At 38.2% G+C, this 16,645-nt stretch overlaps 1 protein-coding gene across 6 annotated transcripts in view; it reads left to right on the forward strand.

The window, feature by feature from the left end:
* Positions 1 to 16,645, forward strand: part of CTBP1 (C-terminal binding protein 1) — a 441,341-nt gene that overhangs the window by 362,376 nt on the left and 62,320 nt on the right. For 4 of the 6 annotated variants that reach the window (XM_078148244.1, XM_020992252.2, XM_020992251.2 and 1 more), the window contains one exon: positions 15,051 to 15,205. In XM_078148244.1, coding sequence (XP_078004370.1) covers positions 15,051 to 15,205 — 155 coding nt within the window. Of the gene's footprint in view, positions 1 to 11,927; positions 12,127 to 15,050; positions 15,206 to 16,645 lie in introns of all 6 variants that reach the window. The other 2 variants (XM_020992256.2, XM_020992255.2) reach the window with 1 other exon arrangement.

A 16,645-nucleotide genomic window follows, 5' to 3' on the forward strand; every position in this document is an offset into this window, starting at 1 on the left:
GAGAATCTTAAGACATCTTCCCTTTACCATCTTCCCTTCCCCCAAAACAAACAAAAAACCAGGGATTGTTTGAAGATCTCTTTCTTTTTCTCCTTGAGACAGGGCTGTGGCACTTGGTTTTATGGGGTGCATGATGAATAACACCTGCTGTTTTACCAGTCCTTTAAAAGATCTCTAAGGGAATAATTTCATACCAAGTATTACACTTGGTTACGCTTTGGTTTAAAATATAAGCATCCATAGTTTCACCATATTTTGCCAGTATTCTGCAGGCATATATTTTATGAAATTAAAAGATGTTTCTGAGGGCTCCCTCAGGTTTGTTTAACCTTAGCTTTTTGATAAGGAGAAATAAATGAGTGCCACCCACAAGAGATTACTGTTCTTGGACAAAGTACAGGTAGATTCCTAATGAAATGGGTTTTCATTTCATGCTCAGTGCAAGGGAAAAAGAGATTTTAGTTGATGACTGCTTCACAAGCAGTATTTGAGGCCTAAATAATAAATGAGCATACATCTTTCTTAATTGCTCTTTTTAAACAAAATTAAGCAAAAACATAATTTATGAAAAATGGCAATGAATTGTTGGGACCTCATATTCTTAAAATATCTATGGCAGGTACAGAATGGAAAAAGATAGCCTCTTATTCCAGGGGCCTGTGGCACTGTTACTGAACTCTGAGGAATTGGTCATATTTGGGTAAAAGAGGGTACTATTTTAGACACAAAGCCAATTAAATCTGTAACACAAGTACTAACAAACCTCTGTTCCAAGCAATCATGGGGTAGTTTTACTCTATACACTAGACATCTGACTAAAGATCACACATTTCATTCATAGTTGTCTATATGTTTAAAAAACAGAACAAAACAAAGCTCTGTTGGTTATTCTGGATTTGAATCTGTTCCATATAAACACAAGCTCCTAAATCCTGCTTGTAATAGTAGAGGATATCTTGTTGTTCACTCATTTCAGTCATGTGTGACTCTTCGCGGCCCCCTTTTCTTGGCAAAGATACTGGAATGGTTTGCCATTTCCTTCTCCAGCTCATTTTAGTGATGGGGAAACTAAGAGAAACCAGATTAAGTGACTTGCCCAGGGTCACACAGCTAGTAAATGTCTGAGGCCGGATTTGAACTCAGGAAGGGGGATCTTCCTGACTACAGCCCCAGCTCTCTATCCACTGCACCACCTAGCTGCCTCGATGATGTTTTACTGTGATGCAATTTGAGGTTAGAAGATTGATCGGGGCACTTAATAATAGTTCTACATTTTATCTCTCATCAAACAGATTGCTTTACCAGTTCACTAATTCAGAAGTAGAGACTGCTATATCAAAGTAATTTTGGAGCTGCTTTCAGGGACTTTCTCCCTCAGAAGGTTGGGATCCCTTTAGAATTTGAGGAGTACAGAAAACTCCAAAGTACTACTCTTAAGGACCCTTAGGGGGTAAAAAAATCTTTTGGAACCTTGGCATTATTTCATAGTCCTCAATGAAGTCCATCTTTTGCTTGAAAACTTCCAGCGCACTCGTGAACTTAACCCTTCAGGAAGCAGCCCTTGCAGAGTCACTTGGAGCTTTGCTCTCTGACTGCTTCATAATTTGGTCTCGTGTGTTTATGGGCGTTCTGGTTTGTTTTCTAAGAGAAGAGATCATGTACTAAAAGGATCCTGTGCCTGTAACATGTTAATGGACTGGGCCTTGGCATCTTGGATCTTATACATGTCTTCTAGAACTGAAATTTTGATAAATCAAAAATTGAAAAAGAAAGAATCATAAGTTTAGGTGATATTTGGAAATGTGAATTGTTACTCAAGAACTGAAAATGCTATAATAAAGCTTTAGTTCTTGTATCTGGTGTCAATTAGGATTATTGGTAGAGAGTGTTAGTTGTAGAAAACTTTGTTTTGAAGGTACCATTACTAAAGTTACAAATGTCTGTCTCAAGAAGACCTGAGATCTCCACCATGCCCCTGAGGGTGCCTTCTCCCCCCACACCCTTTTTGCTCCTTTTATGTGTTGTTATCCCCCATTAAAATGTAAGCTCCTTAAGGTCAAGAACTATCCTTTTACTTGTATTTCTATTCTCTGTGCTTAGTTTTGTGCCTGACTCGAATTAAGTGCTTAATAAACACTTGTTGACTAAATTCAGCCTTAGAAACATACTAGCTCGGTACCCCAAGGTAAATAATTTTAATTTTCCCCAACTTTTCTTTCCTTATCAATAAAATGAGGATTAATATCTAGCTCCTGCCTTACAGAGTTGTGACAGTCAAATGACTGCAATAGGTACGTTTTGCAAGCCTTTAAGTGCTATAGAGATGTTAAATATTATTATGGCTAGGCTTGTTGGTGTCTTATCCCCCCACTAGACTCTAAGATCTCAGGACTGGGACCCTGTAGTTGCCAAACTTTGTGTCCCCCTAGTCCTAAACATAGCGCTTAACCCAGTAGGCACTTCGTATTGTATTGTACTGTGTCATACTAGCATGAGATCGTGGGCTTTAAAGATCAGCTACTCCAAGCTGAATGGATACCTAAAGTCTTTCAAGAGGGTCCTTTCATCAGTCTTAATCACTTCAGTGAGAATAAGAGTCTCTAAAGTAGGTTGGTCTGGTAGAGTCTGATGTTTCACATAGAGCTCAGACCTTGAAGTAGTTCTTTCAAAGAATTTGTTTTTTAACAGCCTGTCATCAGTAAATGACCATTTTTAAATGATAGCACTTGGCATACAGCATGTGCTTCAAACATGGAAATTTCCTGGGCTACTACTAGATTTTGGTAGAGCTTTCATTCCCCCAGAGCCTTGCCTTTTTTTTTTTTTTGTAAACCAATTTTATTCAATTAAAACATTTTGCACAGTCATTCACTCTGTTGTTGCCATTAATTTATTTGACACTACAAAGGTGTGATTCATACTGTTTCAAGGTTTCTTTGAAAGCATCTAGTTAATATTAAGCATACTGTTCTAACCTTCACAGCATAAAGGTGTCTCTCTTGTGGGACTTTGTGACAAACTTCTAGGTAGTTAGTATATATTAGTGCTCATATGACTCTTGGAAATAAATGTTTAACAGCTTGACTGTTTCATCCAGTGATTTGTGTTTTGTGCAGGTTTGTGTGACAGCCACGGCTTGGATTAAGAGGTCTTGGTTTTATATCCAGCTCTGCTCTAGGCTCTTAGTGGCACCCTGGGCACAGGAGGGGTATTTGGGCAAGTCATTTAATACCTTTCCTCACTTACCACTCATTTTTCAGCCCTTTATGGGCTACCTTCAGATCCAACCACTTGAATGAAATTGTTTTCTCTATGGCTAATGATAACCTCTTCACTGCTCAGTTTCATAGTTTTCTGTCATTCCTTATCCTGCTTAGCCTTTTTTTCTGTCCTTGACGCTATTGACCAATTCTTTCTCAGTATATAGGTCAATCAACAAACATTTGTTAAGCGTCTACATATATACCAGACCTTGTGCTGTGGGAGGGAGGAAGCAAAGGCAAAAGCAATTCCCTGTCCCGAAGGATTCTCATGAAGAAGATAATATGTCTACATATATAATACTACAGCAATTCTACACATAACCAGTAGGCACTTGTTAGGTAAGTACTAGGTCAGTTGAAATGGCATGCTTGCCAGAAGTGCTTCCTTTTTACATGATCCTACCCAAAGAATATTGCTCCAAGAGACTCTCCCTATATATAATAGGCCTTCCACTACTATGTTAAATTACTCTAGCACACTCCAGAGCTTTGGATAATATCACACCCAGGCCTCAGCTCCTTCAATTCTCAGGCTTATCTGGAATGTCGTTGGACTAGGGGGTTAGGTTTCTGACCTGGAGAAATAAAGAAAACAAGAATTATTATTGAAAGTAGATAAATCCCCTTATTTTAGCTAAATTAGAAGTTTGTCACTTTGTGAACTTTGGTTTCAGAGTTCAATCCTAAGATTAAAGTTTCTGTACACAATTAAAAATTTTACAAATAAATACTTTTATAGGAAACATTGTTTCCCCCCTTTTTTTTGTTTGTTTTTTGTTTTGAGAAGCAATCAGTATTAAGTGACTTACCTATGGTCACACAGCTAGTAATTATCTGAGGCTGGATTTAAACTAATTATTATCCTCAGTAAATATTCACCGCTCGCTTGCTATGTGAAGGATACTTTGCTATGGATGAGGTATGCACAGAGATACAAGAATCTGTGCTTTCCTTTTTTTTTTTTTGTTTGTTTGTTGGGGGGGGGTTGGCCAGGCAGTGGGGTTAAGTGACTTGCCTAGGGTCACACAGCTAGTGAGTGTCAAGTGTCTGAGCCAGATTTCAACTCAGGTCCTCCTGACTCCAGGGCCAGTGCTTTATCCACAGTGTAACCCAGCTGCCCCCTGTGCTTGCCTTTGAAGGGCTTGCAGGCTGTTGGGGGGAGGGAGGAAGGGAGGGCAAAGCTAGGTCCATAGCACCTAGAGGTCAGATGAGGAGTGTGTCAGTCTCTGCCATGGCTAGTAACAAGTAGGGTGACTAGTTCTTCCCCTTTTCAAGATGTGTTCTATAGCAGAACAAACAAAACACCCCACCTTTGTGCTCCCCTTACATACACACACATATAACAACATACACATATGTTCTTGGTTCCACTTTTATTCAGTGATGTTCATAAAAATGCATATTCCACAACTGGCCAGTCTTGTTAAGGGTGACACTTAGCTACCTTTGGCTAAGTTCCCTAAGAGCACATGTCTTGTGCCTTTGGGAACATGGCCACCCTCATGTCTACACAGAAAGAAGCGACATAAACCTAACTGCCCATCTCTTATTTTAAACAGCTTTACAACATATGCCTCTTCAATCTATAGGTCAGCAAGCATTTATTAAATACCTGCTGTGTCCCAGACACTATGCCAGGTGCTGGGGATACATGTACAAAGAATGAAACTATCTCCACTCTCAGGGAGCTTACATTTTTCAGGGGAGACAATAAATGCATATGTAAGTACATAGAGAATAAATATCAAGATAATGAATACACACAATTCGAAGCAGTTAAATGGAAGGTAGTTGATGGGATGAATCTTGACCTGCATCTTCTTGATCTCTGCCTTAGACTCACCAGCGTTTTAATTTGTCGGAAGATGAGGTGCTATCTCCCTTCTTAACTTCCAAGTCTTTACTTTGAAATCTTTTAATCTTTTGGTTGGTCATGCTCCTACTTCTGTAATAGTCCTTGGCGTGTAGCCTAGGCCTGTAAGCCAGGGGTTCTTAACCTGGGTCCAGGCACTTTAAAAATCTATACCTATTTTTATAACCATGTTTCCATATAATTTGTTTCCTTTGTAATCTTATTATTCTAAGAAGCGGCGATAGGCTTTACTAGATGCCAAAGGTGTCCATGACACATAAAAAGCTAAGAACATCTCCTGCAAGGTTTTGACAAAATGTATTTTTATATAAGATTGCCAAGGAATATTGCCAAGCAGCCAGAAATTTTGCAATTGCATTTCACCTATTGGGTGGTGAGGTGTACAGAATTTCACTACCAGAGGTTTTGCTTTTGTGGTTCCACAAGAAACAGTAAAACTTTCTTAAATTTCAGAGCAGATTAGTATCTCTACAAGTAAGTATTTCTTGGAATCAGAAAGAGGTTTTTCTTGACCAGAGGTGCCCATTCTGAATTGCTGATTAATTTATGGAATTGTGAAATGTGGGCAGGCATACATGGTTATTTGGACACTCTCCCAGAAAGGCTGTAATGGCAAAGAGGAATAATTCTTCAGTCACATTTTAATAAGGTACAGAGGGTGCAGAAGCAAATGGCACAGAAAATACAGGACAGATAGCACAAAAAGGGATGCAAAAGCAGACAGCATGGGGATAGGGATTGAGTGGTGGAGGATGGCAGGCAGGAAAGAGAATGGGGTGAGGGAAGGCACAGAGAATCACTCATGTAACCATGGATTAGAGTTGGGAGCATTTAACAACATGGACCCAGCTAGAGATAAAAGAGTGCTGAGGGAGAGGGAGACAGGAATTTGGGGTCTCATTTAATAGGATTTTGGTGGGGGACAGACTAACTCTTATCCATGACACTTTGGATCAAAGTTAACGTTAAATATTTGTAGAATCTATATCATCTCAAAATTATCAGCAGCATTTGGTGTTCTGCTGGTCTTACTGTGGATGTCTGGAGTTTATCTAAGGTTTACGTATCATAGGACCAAAAGGCCCTGATAGGGGCAGCTAGGTAGTACAGTGGAGAGAGCACCAGCCTTGGAGTCAGGCAGACCTGAGTTCTAATCCAGCCTCAGACCACTCACTTGACACTTCTTAGCTGTGTGACCCTGGGCAAGTCACTTAACCCCAATTGCCTCACCCCCCCCAAAAAAAAAAAGGCCCTGATAATAAGGCTTAGATGGCCTCCTCTGTTTTAGCGCAGTCTCAGGGTATGATTTTTAGTCAATAGGTGATACTGTTTGCTATTTATGTTCCTTTGAGACAGTCTGTATGTGATTTCAAGGTTCCCTTTGCAATCTTATTTCCTGCTATTGATATTTTATACCATCTGCTTACAAACTTAATCTACTAACTAGAAGAGGGAGGAGGTGGTCAGAGGGACCAGAACAAGATAGAATTTTAACACAGTCTGCCATTATAGGCGGGCAGATTATGCAAACCTTTGGGCACTAGACCAACCTAACAGTTGCTTCATGGACTTTAGTCCACCCAATTAGTCACTAGACATTGAAATAATAGGATAGATAGATAGATAGCAGTATAAGATCTTATACACTAAGTGCTGCCTATATGTTAGATTAATAAAGTGCCTTTTTGTTTTTGTTCTTTTTACAGAATATAATAGCATCTTTGTATCATAGTTGATATTTTTCAAAGCATTTTGCAAGGTGAACAATGGCTCGTGTTTGAGCCAACTCACTGTGCCAGCCTTTGTGGAATAAGTAATTCTGGAGAGCCAAGGTTTCTGAGGTTTTACTGCTTAAAGCAGCAAATTTATTTTTATCAATTTTTAATAGAAGTCTTTATCTCAAATATATTGTATTTCTCTGCCTTCTTAAGGACTTCTTTCATTGTATGATCTCCATTAGTGCAGATAACAACGCATTCATGCCTTTTCGTTCTGTGTGATTCATATTTGATCATAAACTTTCCATAGAGGGATCTACTTAGTGCACCAAGTCAGCCTTTTAAAGCATTACTCTCTGTGTGTGTGTGTGTGTGTGTGTGTGTGTGTCTTATTTATATACAGTGGTTGCTGGTACAGTACAGAGGCTGTTCATTTGTGATCCCTAGCATTCTGCATTATCCAACTTCATCCTTTTCCAATTGACATTTCATTGATGTTCTATGTTTATGCCGCTTACTGCACATAAGTCATGCCTGTCCGTTTCTTGTAGCCAATTTACACCTACCAAGCATCTTTTACTTGCTCTTTGAGTGGATACAATTTTGGTTCTTGTGAGACTAAAGATTGTTACAGAAATGGATTTCAATTGGAAGCTTTATTAAGTAGAATCTCCTTAGGACTGTTGAGAACCTGTGCTTGAAGAAGTCAATCAGGAGTCAGGAAGCATTTATTCAGACAGCCCCTATTATGGGACAGGCATTCAGCCAAGCACTAGGTACCAAAGGGTCATCATCTTCATTTCGCCTGCAGATCGCGCCAGAGATGTCGGTAAGGTAAGAACAAAGGACAGACCATCTTTCTTTTATTCAGATAATTCAGTTCAAATCAGAAACACTAAACACATATGAAAGGTAGCAGTGTGCCTCAGGAAGTTTGTATTCTGTGGTGGGGGGTGGGAGTTTGAGGGGCACAGGAGGGAGGATTGTAACTTGCACACAGATAAGATGATACAAGGTCATTTGAAAGGAGAGAGAGAAAACTACTGTGAGTGGGAGTAGGATTAAGGCAGAGCTTCCCTAGAGTAAGTCCTGGAAGTAAGCTAGATTGATCTGTAACTGCATTCGGGATGATACACCAGTGAAGTTCAAGTGCACAAATATCTCTGGGACCTTGTCTTTTGACACTTGACAGAAAGATTAGGTCAATGACTAGCCTCCTGATTTAGAGCCAGTCCCTTGTGTTCTTTGGCCTTCCAATACTTATAAAATAGGTGGGTTGAAGTACTTGATCTGCTAAAAATCAGCCTGGTTTAATGGAAATGGAATTGGAATTATAGTCAGAAGACCTATATCCAAGTCCTGTATCTGACACCTACTAGCTTACACAAGTGGACGAGTTGTTCAGACCTCAGCTTCTGCTGTGAAATAGGAATAGTGCTATTTATACTATGGTGATGTTGTAAGGAAAATGCTTTTTAAACCAAAAACAAATCGGGAAGCATTTATTGAGAGTCTACTACGTGCTAGGCACTGTCCTGGCCCCTAAGGAGGTTAGGTTCTATTGAGGTACTTAACATATAGATATGCAAGTATATTCAGAATATATGCAAAAATAAATATAAGGTAATTTTTTGGGAAGGGGTGGCACTAACAGCTGGAGGGATCAGGAAAGGGTTCTTTGACAAGGTAGCTCTGAGCTAAGTTTTGAGGGAAAAAGGCATTCTAAAAGACTTATATAAGTGTAAATGTAAACTGAACTCCCAGAGGGCAGATGATGTAATTGTTTCCTTCTTTGTATTCCCAGAGCCTTGTATAGAGTAGCTACTTACTAAAAGTTTGTTGAATTTATTTAATAGATTAGCATGGTTTTGCTGTCTCCTTTCCTGCTGTTAGCTGTTGCCTGTTACCTGCTGTTAGCTCCCCCTCCTTTGCTTATGTACTCATCCCAAAGGCTATGTATTGAGAAAATATTACTGAATTTATGTGTAAAGTAAGAGCAAATAGGCCTTTAATATGGACCCAAGACAATCGAATGGTAAATCTCCTAGATTTTGTTCCCTCTTTTTATCTTTCTTGCTTCCTTCCTGCTTCCTAACTATGCTGGATAGGGGAGATTGAGTTCTTTTTCAAGTTGACTGCTTGTGTTTGAGAGGAATTCAACTACTTGTACTTCATTGTAAGTCTGTACTAATAGCCATTCCTTTATTTTCTATAGTTAAATTTAAGTGACAGATAACTACTTAGAATGGCAGGCTATTTTCACATCTTTTTTTTTAAACAATGGAAATGAGTTTTATTTATTATATTGGTTAATAAGATGTAGTATAATTATGGTGCAGAATAGCACACTTCATCCAAGACTTAACAGCTTCTCACCTTTTACCAACAATCTAGGATTCAATGTTAACTCTTATAGAAGAGTTATATACTCTTACATACTCAACCAAATTGTTGTTCTGTGAGTGTATGTACACACAGAAGTCTAGGGACATGTACTATGTGCCTGTTGCAGACAAAGTGTTACTAGACGCTGTAGAGATAGCAAGATGGGAAGTGTGCTTCATAAGAAAAAAGTTTGAACTGTAATATTCTCCATTATTCTTCTTTATCCCTAATTACTTGTCAAGCCCTGTTGCTTCTATCTCCCTAATACCTCTTGAGTTCTTCTTCTATCTGTTCTCCCCATCTTTCTGTTTATTCCCATTGCATTTTCCTCCTGGGGATCTAACCATGTTACTCTTATACTAAAAAAACCTTCACCAAATTCTGCTGGCCCACTACCTAAAGCTCAGCCTCCGTAGTCTGGTGACAATAGCTTTCCACAAAGTAGAAGCACCTGGAACTTTCCAGTTTTCTCTCTTCTTCCTTGTGTGTGCTCTACACCTTGAAGTCACCTAACTTTTTCTTTACTTATGTTGTATCTTGGGCCTGGAATGCCCTCTCTCTCTCTCTCTCTCTCTCAACTCTACTGGTTGAAATTATTAATAAAAGAGTGTGAAATTTAAAACTGGAAGGAACCTTAAAAATTATCTAGTTTGACTCTTCAATAGTATAAGTTGAAGTGCCTACAGCCCAGAAGGGTTACCAAAAGTCAAATGAGTAATAAGATTTTCAACAAAGTGTTCTGGTTCTGAATCCAGTGTTTTGCTTTGTTTTTTCCACATTGTCACACTGTTTATCCATCCTTCAAGACTCAGCTGAAATACCACTACTTTATTGAATTGTTTGGTTACTCTCTTGCTCAGTTTGGGCCTCATAAAACACTTAATTATACTTCCTATTTGTGCTTATCATATAAGATTTTGTATTTGTGGTATATGAAGGTGCATAACATCTGATAGATTATAAGCTCTGGGAAGGCAAAGACCGTGTCTTTTTAATTTTTATGTCTTGTTTAGGACCAAGAACAGTGCTCTGCAAACATTTATTAAATATTTGTTGACTTGGGGCAGCTAGGTGGCGCAGTGGATAGAATACTGGCCCTGAAGTCAGGAGGATGTGAATTCAAATCTGGCGTCACACCAAACACTTGACACTTACTAGCTGTGTGACCCTGGGCAAGTCACTTAACCCCAATTGCCTTAACATATATATGTATGTGTGTATGTATGCATGCATGCATGCATGAATGTATGTATATATATATACACACATATATGTATATATGTATATGTGTGTGTGTGTGTGTGTGTGGTGTGTGTGTATCTTTGCTGAGTTAAACCAAATTATAGGCTCAAAGTAGGTAATAAACTGAGGAGACCATTTGTCTACATGTGAAATAACCAAGTATTTTTACAGTGTAATCAGTCAATTAGTGTGGATTACAGCATACTTTTGGTTTGGAAGTACTAAGTAAACACAGATGAATTAGTCAGGTGAGGTAGTAGTTCCAGCATAATTTTTTTTGGGGGGGGGTGGAATTGAAGTTCATGGTTTGTAAAGATTGTCCAAGCAAAAACCTGAAGTGCACATTTATAGGGGAAGATACCCTTTAGCATGGCTCAGCTGGACCTGAGGTATGTAGAGGAACCAAGTCTGTTGAAGCTTTGATGATTGATCACTTCATGTTGAATATTTCTAATTGGCAATGGTTTTTGCAAAGTGGTTGCTTTAACAGAACAGGAGCAAGCATCCCAAACATTGAGTGTTCAAATCTCCTAAATTTCATGTGGCATAGTTAGGAAGCTTACTTATCTGTAATTAGTACCTATGTATGCAGTGGTTTTCTTTATCTTTCTTAATAAAGACTTCTCACTGATGGAACAAGACAATGTTCTTTCTTAAATGTAACAGAAGGCTTATGATCATAGACTATAGCTAGTACTGGACATAGCTCTAGAGGGCATTGAATCCCCTCCCCAGATTCCATGCACACTGAGACTGTTAAGAAACTGAAACCTCTCTGGATAGGTAAGGAGATTTGAACTTTCCCTTCCTCAAGGACCTGTTCCAATGTTTTTAGAACTCTTCTTGCAGTCAGAACACTTCACCTAGTGATATAACATCATGGCAAAAAGAGTGTGCTGGCTCCACTTGGTTGAATTGGAGAGGTTGGCATAAGCACTATTACAAAACAACAGTCATAGTAATGTTAGTGAGAGAGGTTCTTGTTTTCCCAAATACATTTAGATAATGTTAAGGGCCTGACTTGAAGCTACCAGAACCAGTAAATTCAGAGTTAAGGCTTCTCACTCCGTCTAGAGCTCTCATGGCAGTGCCTGGCCATTCCAACACTGGGTCACAGAAAAGGAAGTCCATGCACTGCCCACAAACCCATCCAATTCTCAGGCAAAAGGTTCATCTGATGACTGCTGCCCAGTGTTCCAAGTAGGTCAGCACTGACCACCCCTGCCAAGCTCTGGAATGGACCAGGTATGGCTTAACCTGCCATTGGTAGCAACTGAATGTGACTGGATGGTGATGGCATCTCAGGTCTGGTGGAGAACCAACAGGGACTGGGACAAGGTTAAGGATGCAGTGAGAAGCTTTATCTTTCTTGAATTTCCTGGATTTTGTGAGTTTAAGTCAGACCCTTAATGTTATTTTAATGTATTTTTTGTGTTTAATTTTTAGTAAAAATTTGAACACGATCCAGGCTTCAGTGGTTGCAGTGGATAAGAAGTTTAAAAGCTTTGGTTCAAGAAAATTTAAAGACATGGAAATAAGGATCCAGTGACAGGACGCTATTCTCCCTGGGAATTCTGAAGACTATAAAGCGTTGAAAAATCGAATTCATGATCCTGGAACTCGAGCTCATATTAAGAAATGTCAGGTTGGTAGGGGTTCCTGAAGTTTATAAATAGGCTAAGCTATATCTCTTTTCAGAATTCATTAAGAAGAAGCTAGCATATGGGAATGGGTGCTTTAAATTTTTTCATATGAAATTTAAAATCATACTGCACATTGTAGAAAAGGACAACAGGCATAATCCTGTTATAATGTTTTATCATAGTTCTTGGGGCTTGAGACTCTTTTTTTTTTCCTGTCTTCATTATATCATTTTCTTTGCTATTGACACATTTCTTTAATTTTACTAAAAGTATTAATCCAGTGAGCTTGGTGTACAATTTTATGAGTTCTTCATGACTTCTGGGGGAAATGCCTATTATGTAGCAAATACTTTCTCCAAAGAATTCTGTTATATAATAGGATGGTAGCTATACAAAGTTAACATTTTTTTCTGTTTACTTTCTACCTTAATGTTCCTGTTGCTGACTATGTCTACATGCCATTTTATTCATATTAAATTTTTGCATATTTAAAAGTTGTATCCATGGAGGTTTGAATTGCTACTTTGGGGCACCCAAAAGCCAGGTTATCATAATTCAGGATAGACAGGCATTTCCGAATCCAACCATGGTCAGTGACTAGAAATGGAATATTCTGAGTCATCTTGCTGAGCTAGAAAGGAGACAGTAGTACTTCAGTCCTTGTTTTTAGTTACTTTAGGAATTTTATCATTATGTTATATTCAGAGTACTTCAAGGAGTTTTAAAAACTTGATCATAATTAGATGAAATAGTAATAAAACATTTGAAAACTGTACTTGAGACACTACTTCTGGGAAGAAGAAAATATTAATAGTAAAATAGACCTAAGAATCTAATTTTTGGTTGTTTCTAAAAAGCCATGTCATAATTACTACTGGTCATACTCTGTCTCTGTGGTCTTGAGAGAGATTTATACTGTCCTAGCCTTGGACTTATTCATGCCCTGGAATGATTGCTGAAATTTCCATTCCCCATCTAAGGGCTTGGTGTCAGCTAGACTTAAGTCACTTCATTATGCTCTAGTGGAAAGGTCTGAGCTCTTTTATCTATTTTCAAGACTAAATTTGTTAACCATCTGAGAAGGGAATGTGTAGGGCAAGAGAATGATCTTTAAAATAAATATTCAAAATATGTTCATTTGCCAGGTTTATTTGCCCCAAGATGTATAGCAGGCAGTAATATAATTTATATTAGCATTTGTTGCTACTCTGGCAATAACTTAGTGACTTGAAAAATAGGTGTTACTCATGTCACCAGTCTCTTTTAATTCCCTTTCCTAAACTGGTTTCAGCAAAACCATGACTATCAATATTCTCACTCAACATTTTTGTATTTTGTCTTCTAATATAAATTTTTATAGCCATTGTCCAACTACAAGACTGAAAATTATTATGTTCAAAATTACAGTAACATGTCATTTATCTATCTCATTTATTAAGCAGGTATAAGAATTGAAATGGGTCATTTAGGATCAGGTAAACCAATTCCATATAAGAAATAGGGCAGATGCCCTGAGAGCACTATTATGCCATGGGAAAAAGGACTGGACCTGTAATTTTGTTGGTATAGGAAACTCCTTCTACCAGTGCAGGTCATCTTCTTCTCTGCAAATTAAAGTCTTAAAGAGTTGCTTAGAAGATGTAGAGTTTAAGTGCCTTGCCCAGGGTCATACAGTGTGATCAGAAGCAAGACTTAAAGACCCTCTAGACTGTACCATGCTACATGGTGCCATCACTGATCTTTGTAATGGAGACCTCAAATTATCAAAAATTATCAAAAATGTAGACCATTTAAGAAGCAGAGAAATGTGTCAAACATTTGAAGAAAGAGTTCCATCTGAAGTAGTTAAAAATAAAAAGTATTGGTGCTTTAAGTGGGGTGTCAGTTAGCTGAAATATTTGCTTGTGGAGAATAATCAGTTTCCTAATGATGTCAGATAATTGAGATGTGGGTACATTATACTAAGAGGATTTTGGTTTTGTTTATTTTTTAAGTGAATAAAGAAGTGCTGCCTTTTAATTTATTTTCTTTTCTCCTCATCTGGCCCTGAGATTTCTTTAGAACAGTATCGAGCATTGTAGTAGAAGCTTAAGTAGCTTTTTTTAAAAAAATTACTTTGTTTTGGTCACTAAATTTGTCTATTCATTTTCTCCTTATGACATGCTATGTAATCACAGAATTCCTTAGAGTCTTTTAGTACTAGCTAGAAAAGAAGCATTTGGACATTCTTTTAAAGCTCATAAAATTCTTGTTTTTATGCTACATACAAATAGTAGCAAAAGTAACCCAGTGCTTTGACAGAGTGAGGAAGTCTCAACTATGGTTGTAAATATATAGAATTTTATTTTAGCCTAACATCACCTTAAATTTTTTTAGCTTTCATTGTCATCTTATTTTCTTGACTTCCAACATTGGAACATTGTTCCTTGCTTCTCCTTGGTCCGGAGCAGAATAAATCCCTGCCTGAGAAACTGCTAAGCAGTAATGCAGTGAGCACCTTCCTTCTGAGTTGGCCTACATCCCTTCCAAGCTCCCCAGGGCCTGCTTTATTTGCCTGGGCCTGTCTGTGTAGGAGAAGCTTCTCTGTGTCAGCTTGGTCCCTGTGTAGTTTGGGGATCAGGGGCTGCTTTTGTTTACAGTGATGCCATGTTCCATTTGGCAATAGGAAACACAATGCTTTAGCCAGCAGGCAGTCTTCTTGATCAGTTTTTCACTTGTCTTTCTTCCTTCTCACTCCCTCACTCCAAATGAATTTGTTTCCAGGGAGAGGCAAACTTGGGGCTGTCAATATTTTTAATATATATATATATATTTTTAATTTGCCAACACAAACATTAAGTGGTAAACATTAGTCAGGTTTGTGGTTTGTTTTTTTAAAAATAATTTTCCTGAATATAAGTTGAGTGTTTTTCCTCTTACTTTCTAGGCATTCGACCTCCAATCATGAATGGGCCCATGCACCCACGTCCATTGGTAGCATTACTGGATGGCCGAGATTGCACAGTAGAAATGCCCATTCTGAAAGATGTAGCCACAGTGGCATTTTGTGATGCACAGTCCACACAAGAAATTCATGAGAAGGTAACTTAAAACTATTTCACCTACCTGTTTTCTTAATTAGAAGATAATACTCAGGTGTTTATATTTCATAAGAGAATTTGAACATTAGGCATTTGCCTTCTATCCTAGCAGTTCAATGATGAAAAGCTGATTTGCTTCTGCTTAGAAATGGGGCTTCCCTAGCTCGGCTCTGGTCAATAGAGTTGTTTCTTCTAACTTATCAGCATTCGCATGGAAGTTGAGTTTATGTAAGACTGAGCATTTTGTGTTAAAATCACTGTTTCTAAAAGAATAAAAAGAAAAATAAATTCAAGGAGGTGTGATGATGCTGACCAATCTTGGCTCCAGAGAAGAGATGAGTAAACTCATCTCCCTGCTTTTGTTAGAGAGGGTAGAGGACTATGAGTGTGAAATGTTTTATCTAGTGAATAATTAATTATATTGGTTGGTTTTGCTTTTTTTTTTCTTTATTGTTAAGAAAGGTTCACTCTTGAGGTGAGAATATATATACCAAAATAACTGAGATTTTAAAGAAAATTTCAACAAAACTTTTAGAATAAAATAACTTTCTGCAATACTTTCTGGCCTACCCAGAACAGAGACCTACATGCTGTTCACTCTTGCCTCAGTATGCTTATAAATCACTACTCTCTTTTAACAGCAGCCAAATTTTACCCAAGAAGGTGAGTGAGTAGTGTCAACCCAAGCTAAGGAGAGCAGAGATAGTTCTTGGGAGGAGCCTTTTCTCATGCATGTAGCCAGCAACTGTCAAATATTCTGTAATGGTCAAAATGCAAAAGAAACAGGAGGCTGCCCTCAGAGCAAGCCCTGCCCACAGAGGTTTTCTTGCCTAATTTGTCTACAGCTTGGATGATTTTATATATCTGCTTATTAGATTTATCTGTTATCTTTCCTCTACAGTATAAAATGTATGAATGTGCATAGGACCATGTTTACATAGGAACCTCTCATGACTGGCTATTTTAGGTCTTTGAAGTGGAGGCCTCTGTGGTCAGCATTGTGGCATTTTCAAACTGCATACTCAGGATCCTTTTATATTCAACATATTGCAGGAGGATGAGAGGAATTAGAATTGGAAAAGGAACATGGGAGATCATGTGATCCAACCCTCTCATTTCATAGATGAGGAGACCTAAGGCCTAAGGAGTTTGAAACAATGTATCATGAAAATAATATATTTCAATATTATCATTCAGTATTATTTCAAAGGCACTATCATGCCTTTAATCATAGTACCTCAAAAAGAAATATGATAATAAACAGAATAGGCAGGAAGCTAGGAGAAAGCTATTATTGGATAGCATAATGTTTGTTGAGTTCTTGGTATGTGAAAGCATCTATAACAAGAGATTGTGCCAAGCAAAGGTCTCTTCCTTTCTCCTCTGCCTAACATTGTTAGCTGGTTCTAAGGAAACCTGATTGGAGGTGAAACAATGTTAC

This window comes from Phascolarctos cinereus, unplaced genomic scaffold, assembly GCF_003287225.1.
Source record: "Phascolarctos cinereus isolate Bilbo 61053 unplaced genomic scaffold, phaCin_HiC Scaffold_9;HRSCAF=440, whole genome shotgun sequence".
In the NCBI taxonomy this organism is placed as follows: Eukaryota; Metazoa; Chordata; class Mammalia; order Diprotodontia; family Phascolarctidae; genus Phascolarctos; species Phascolarctos cinereus.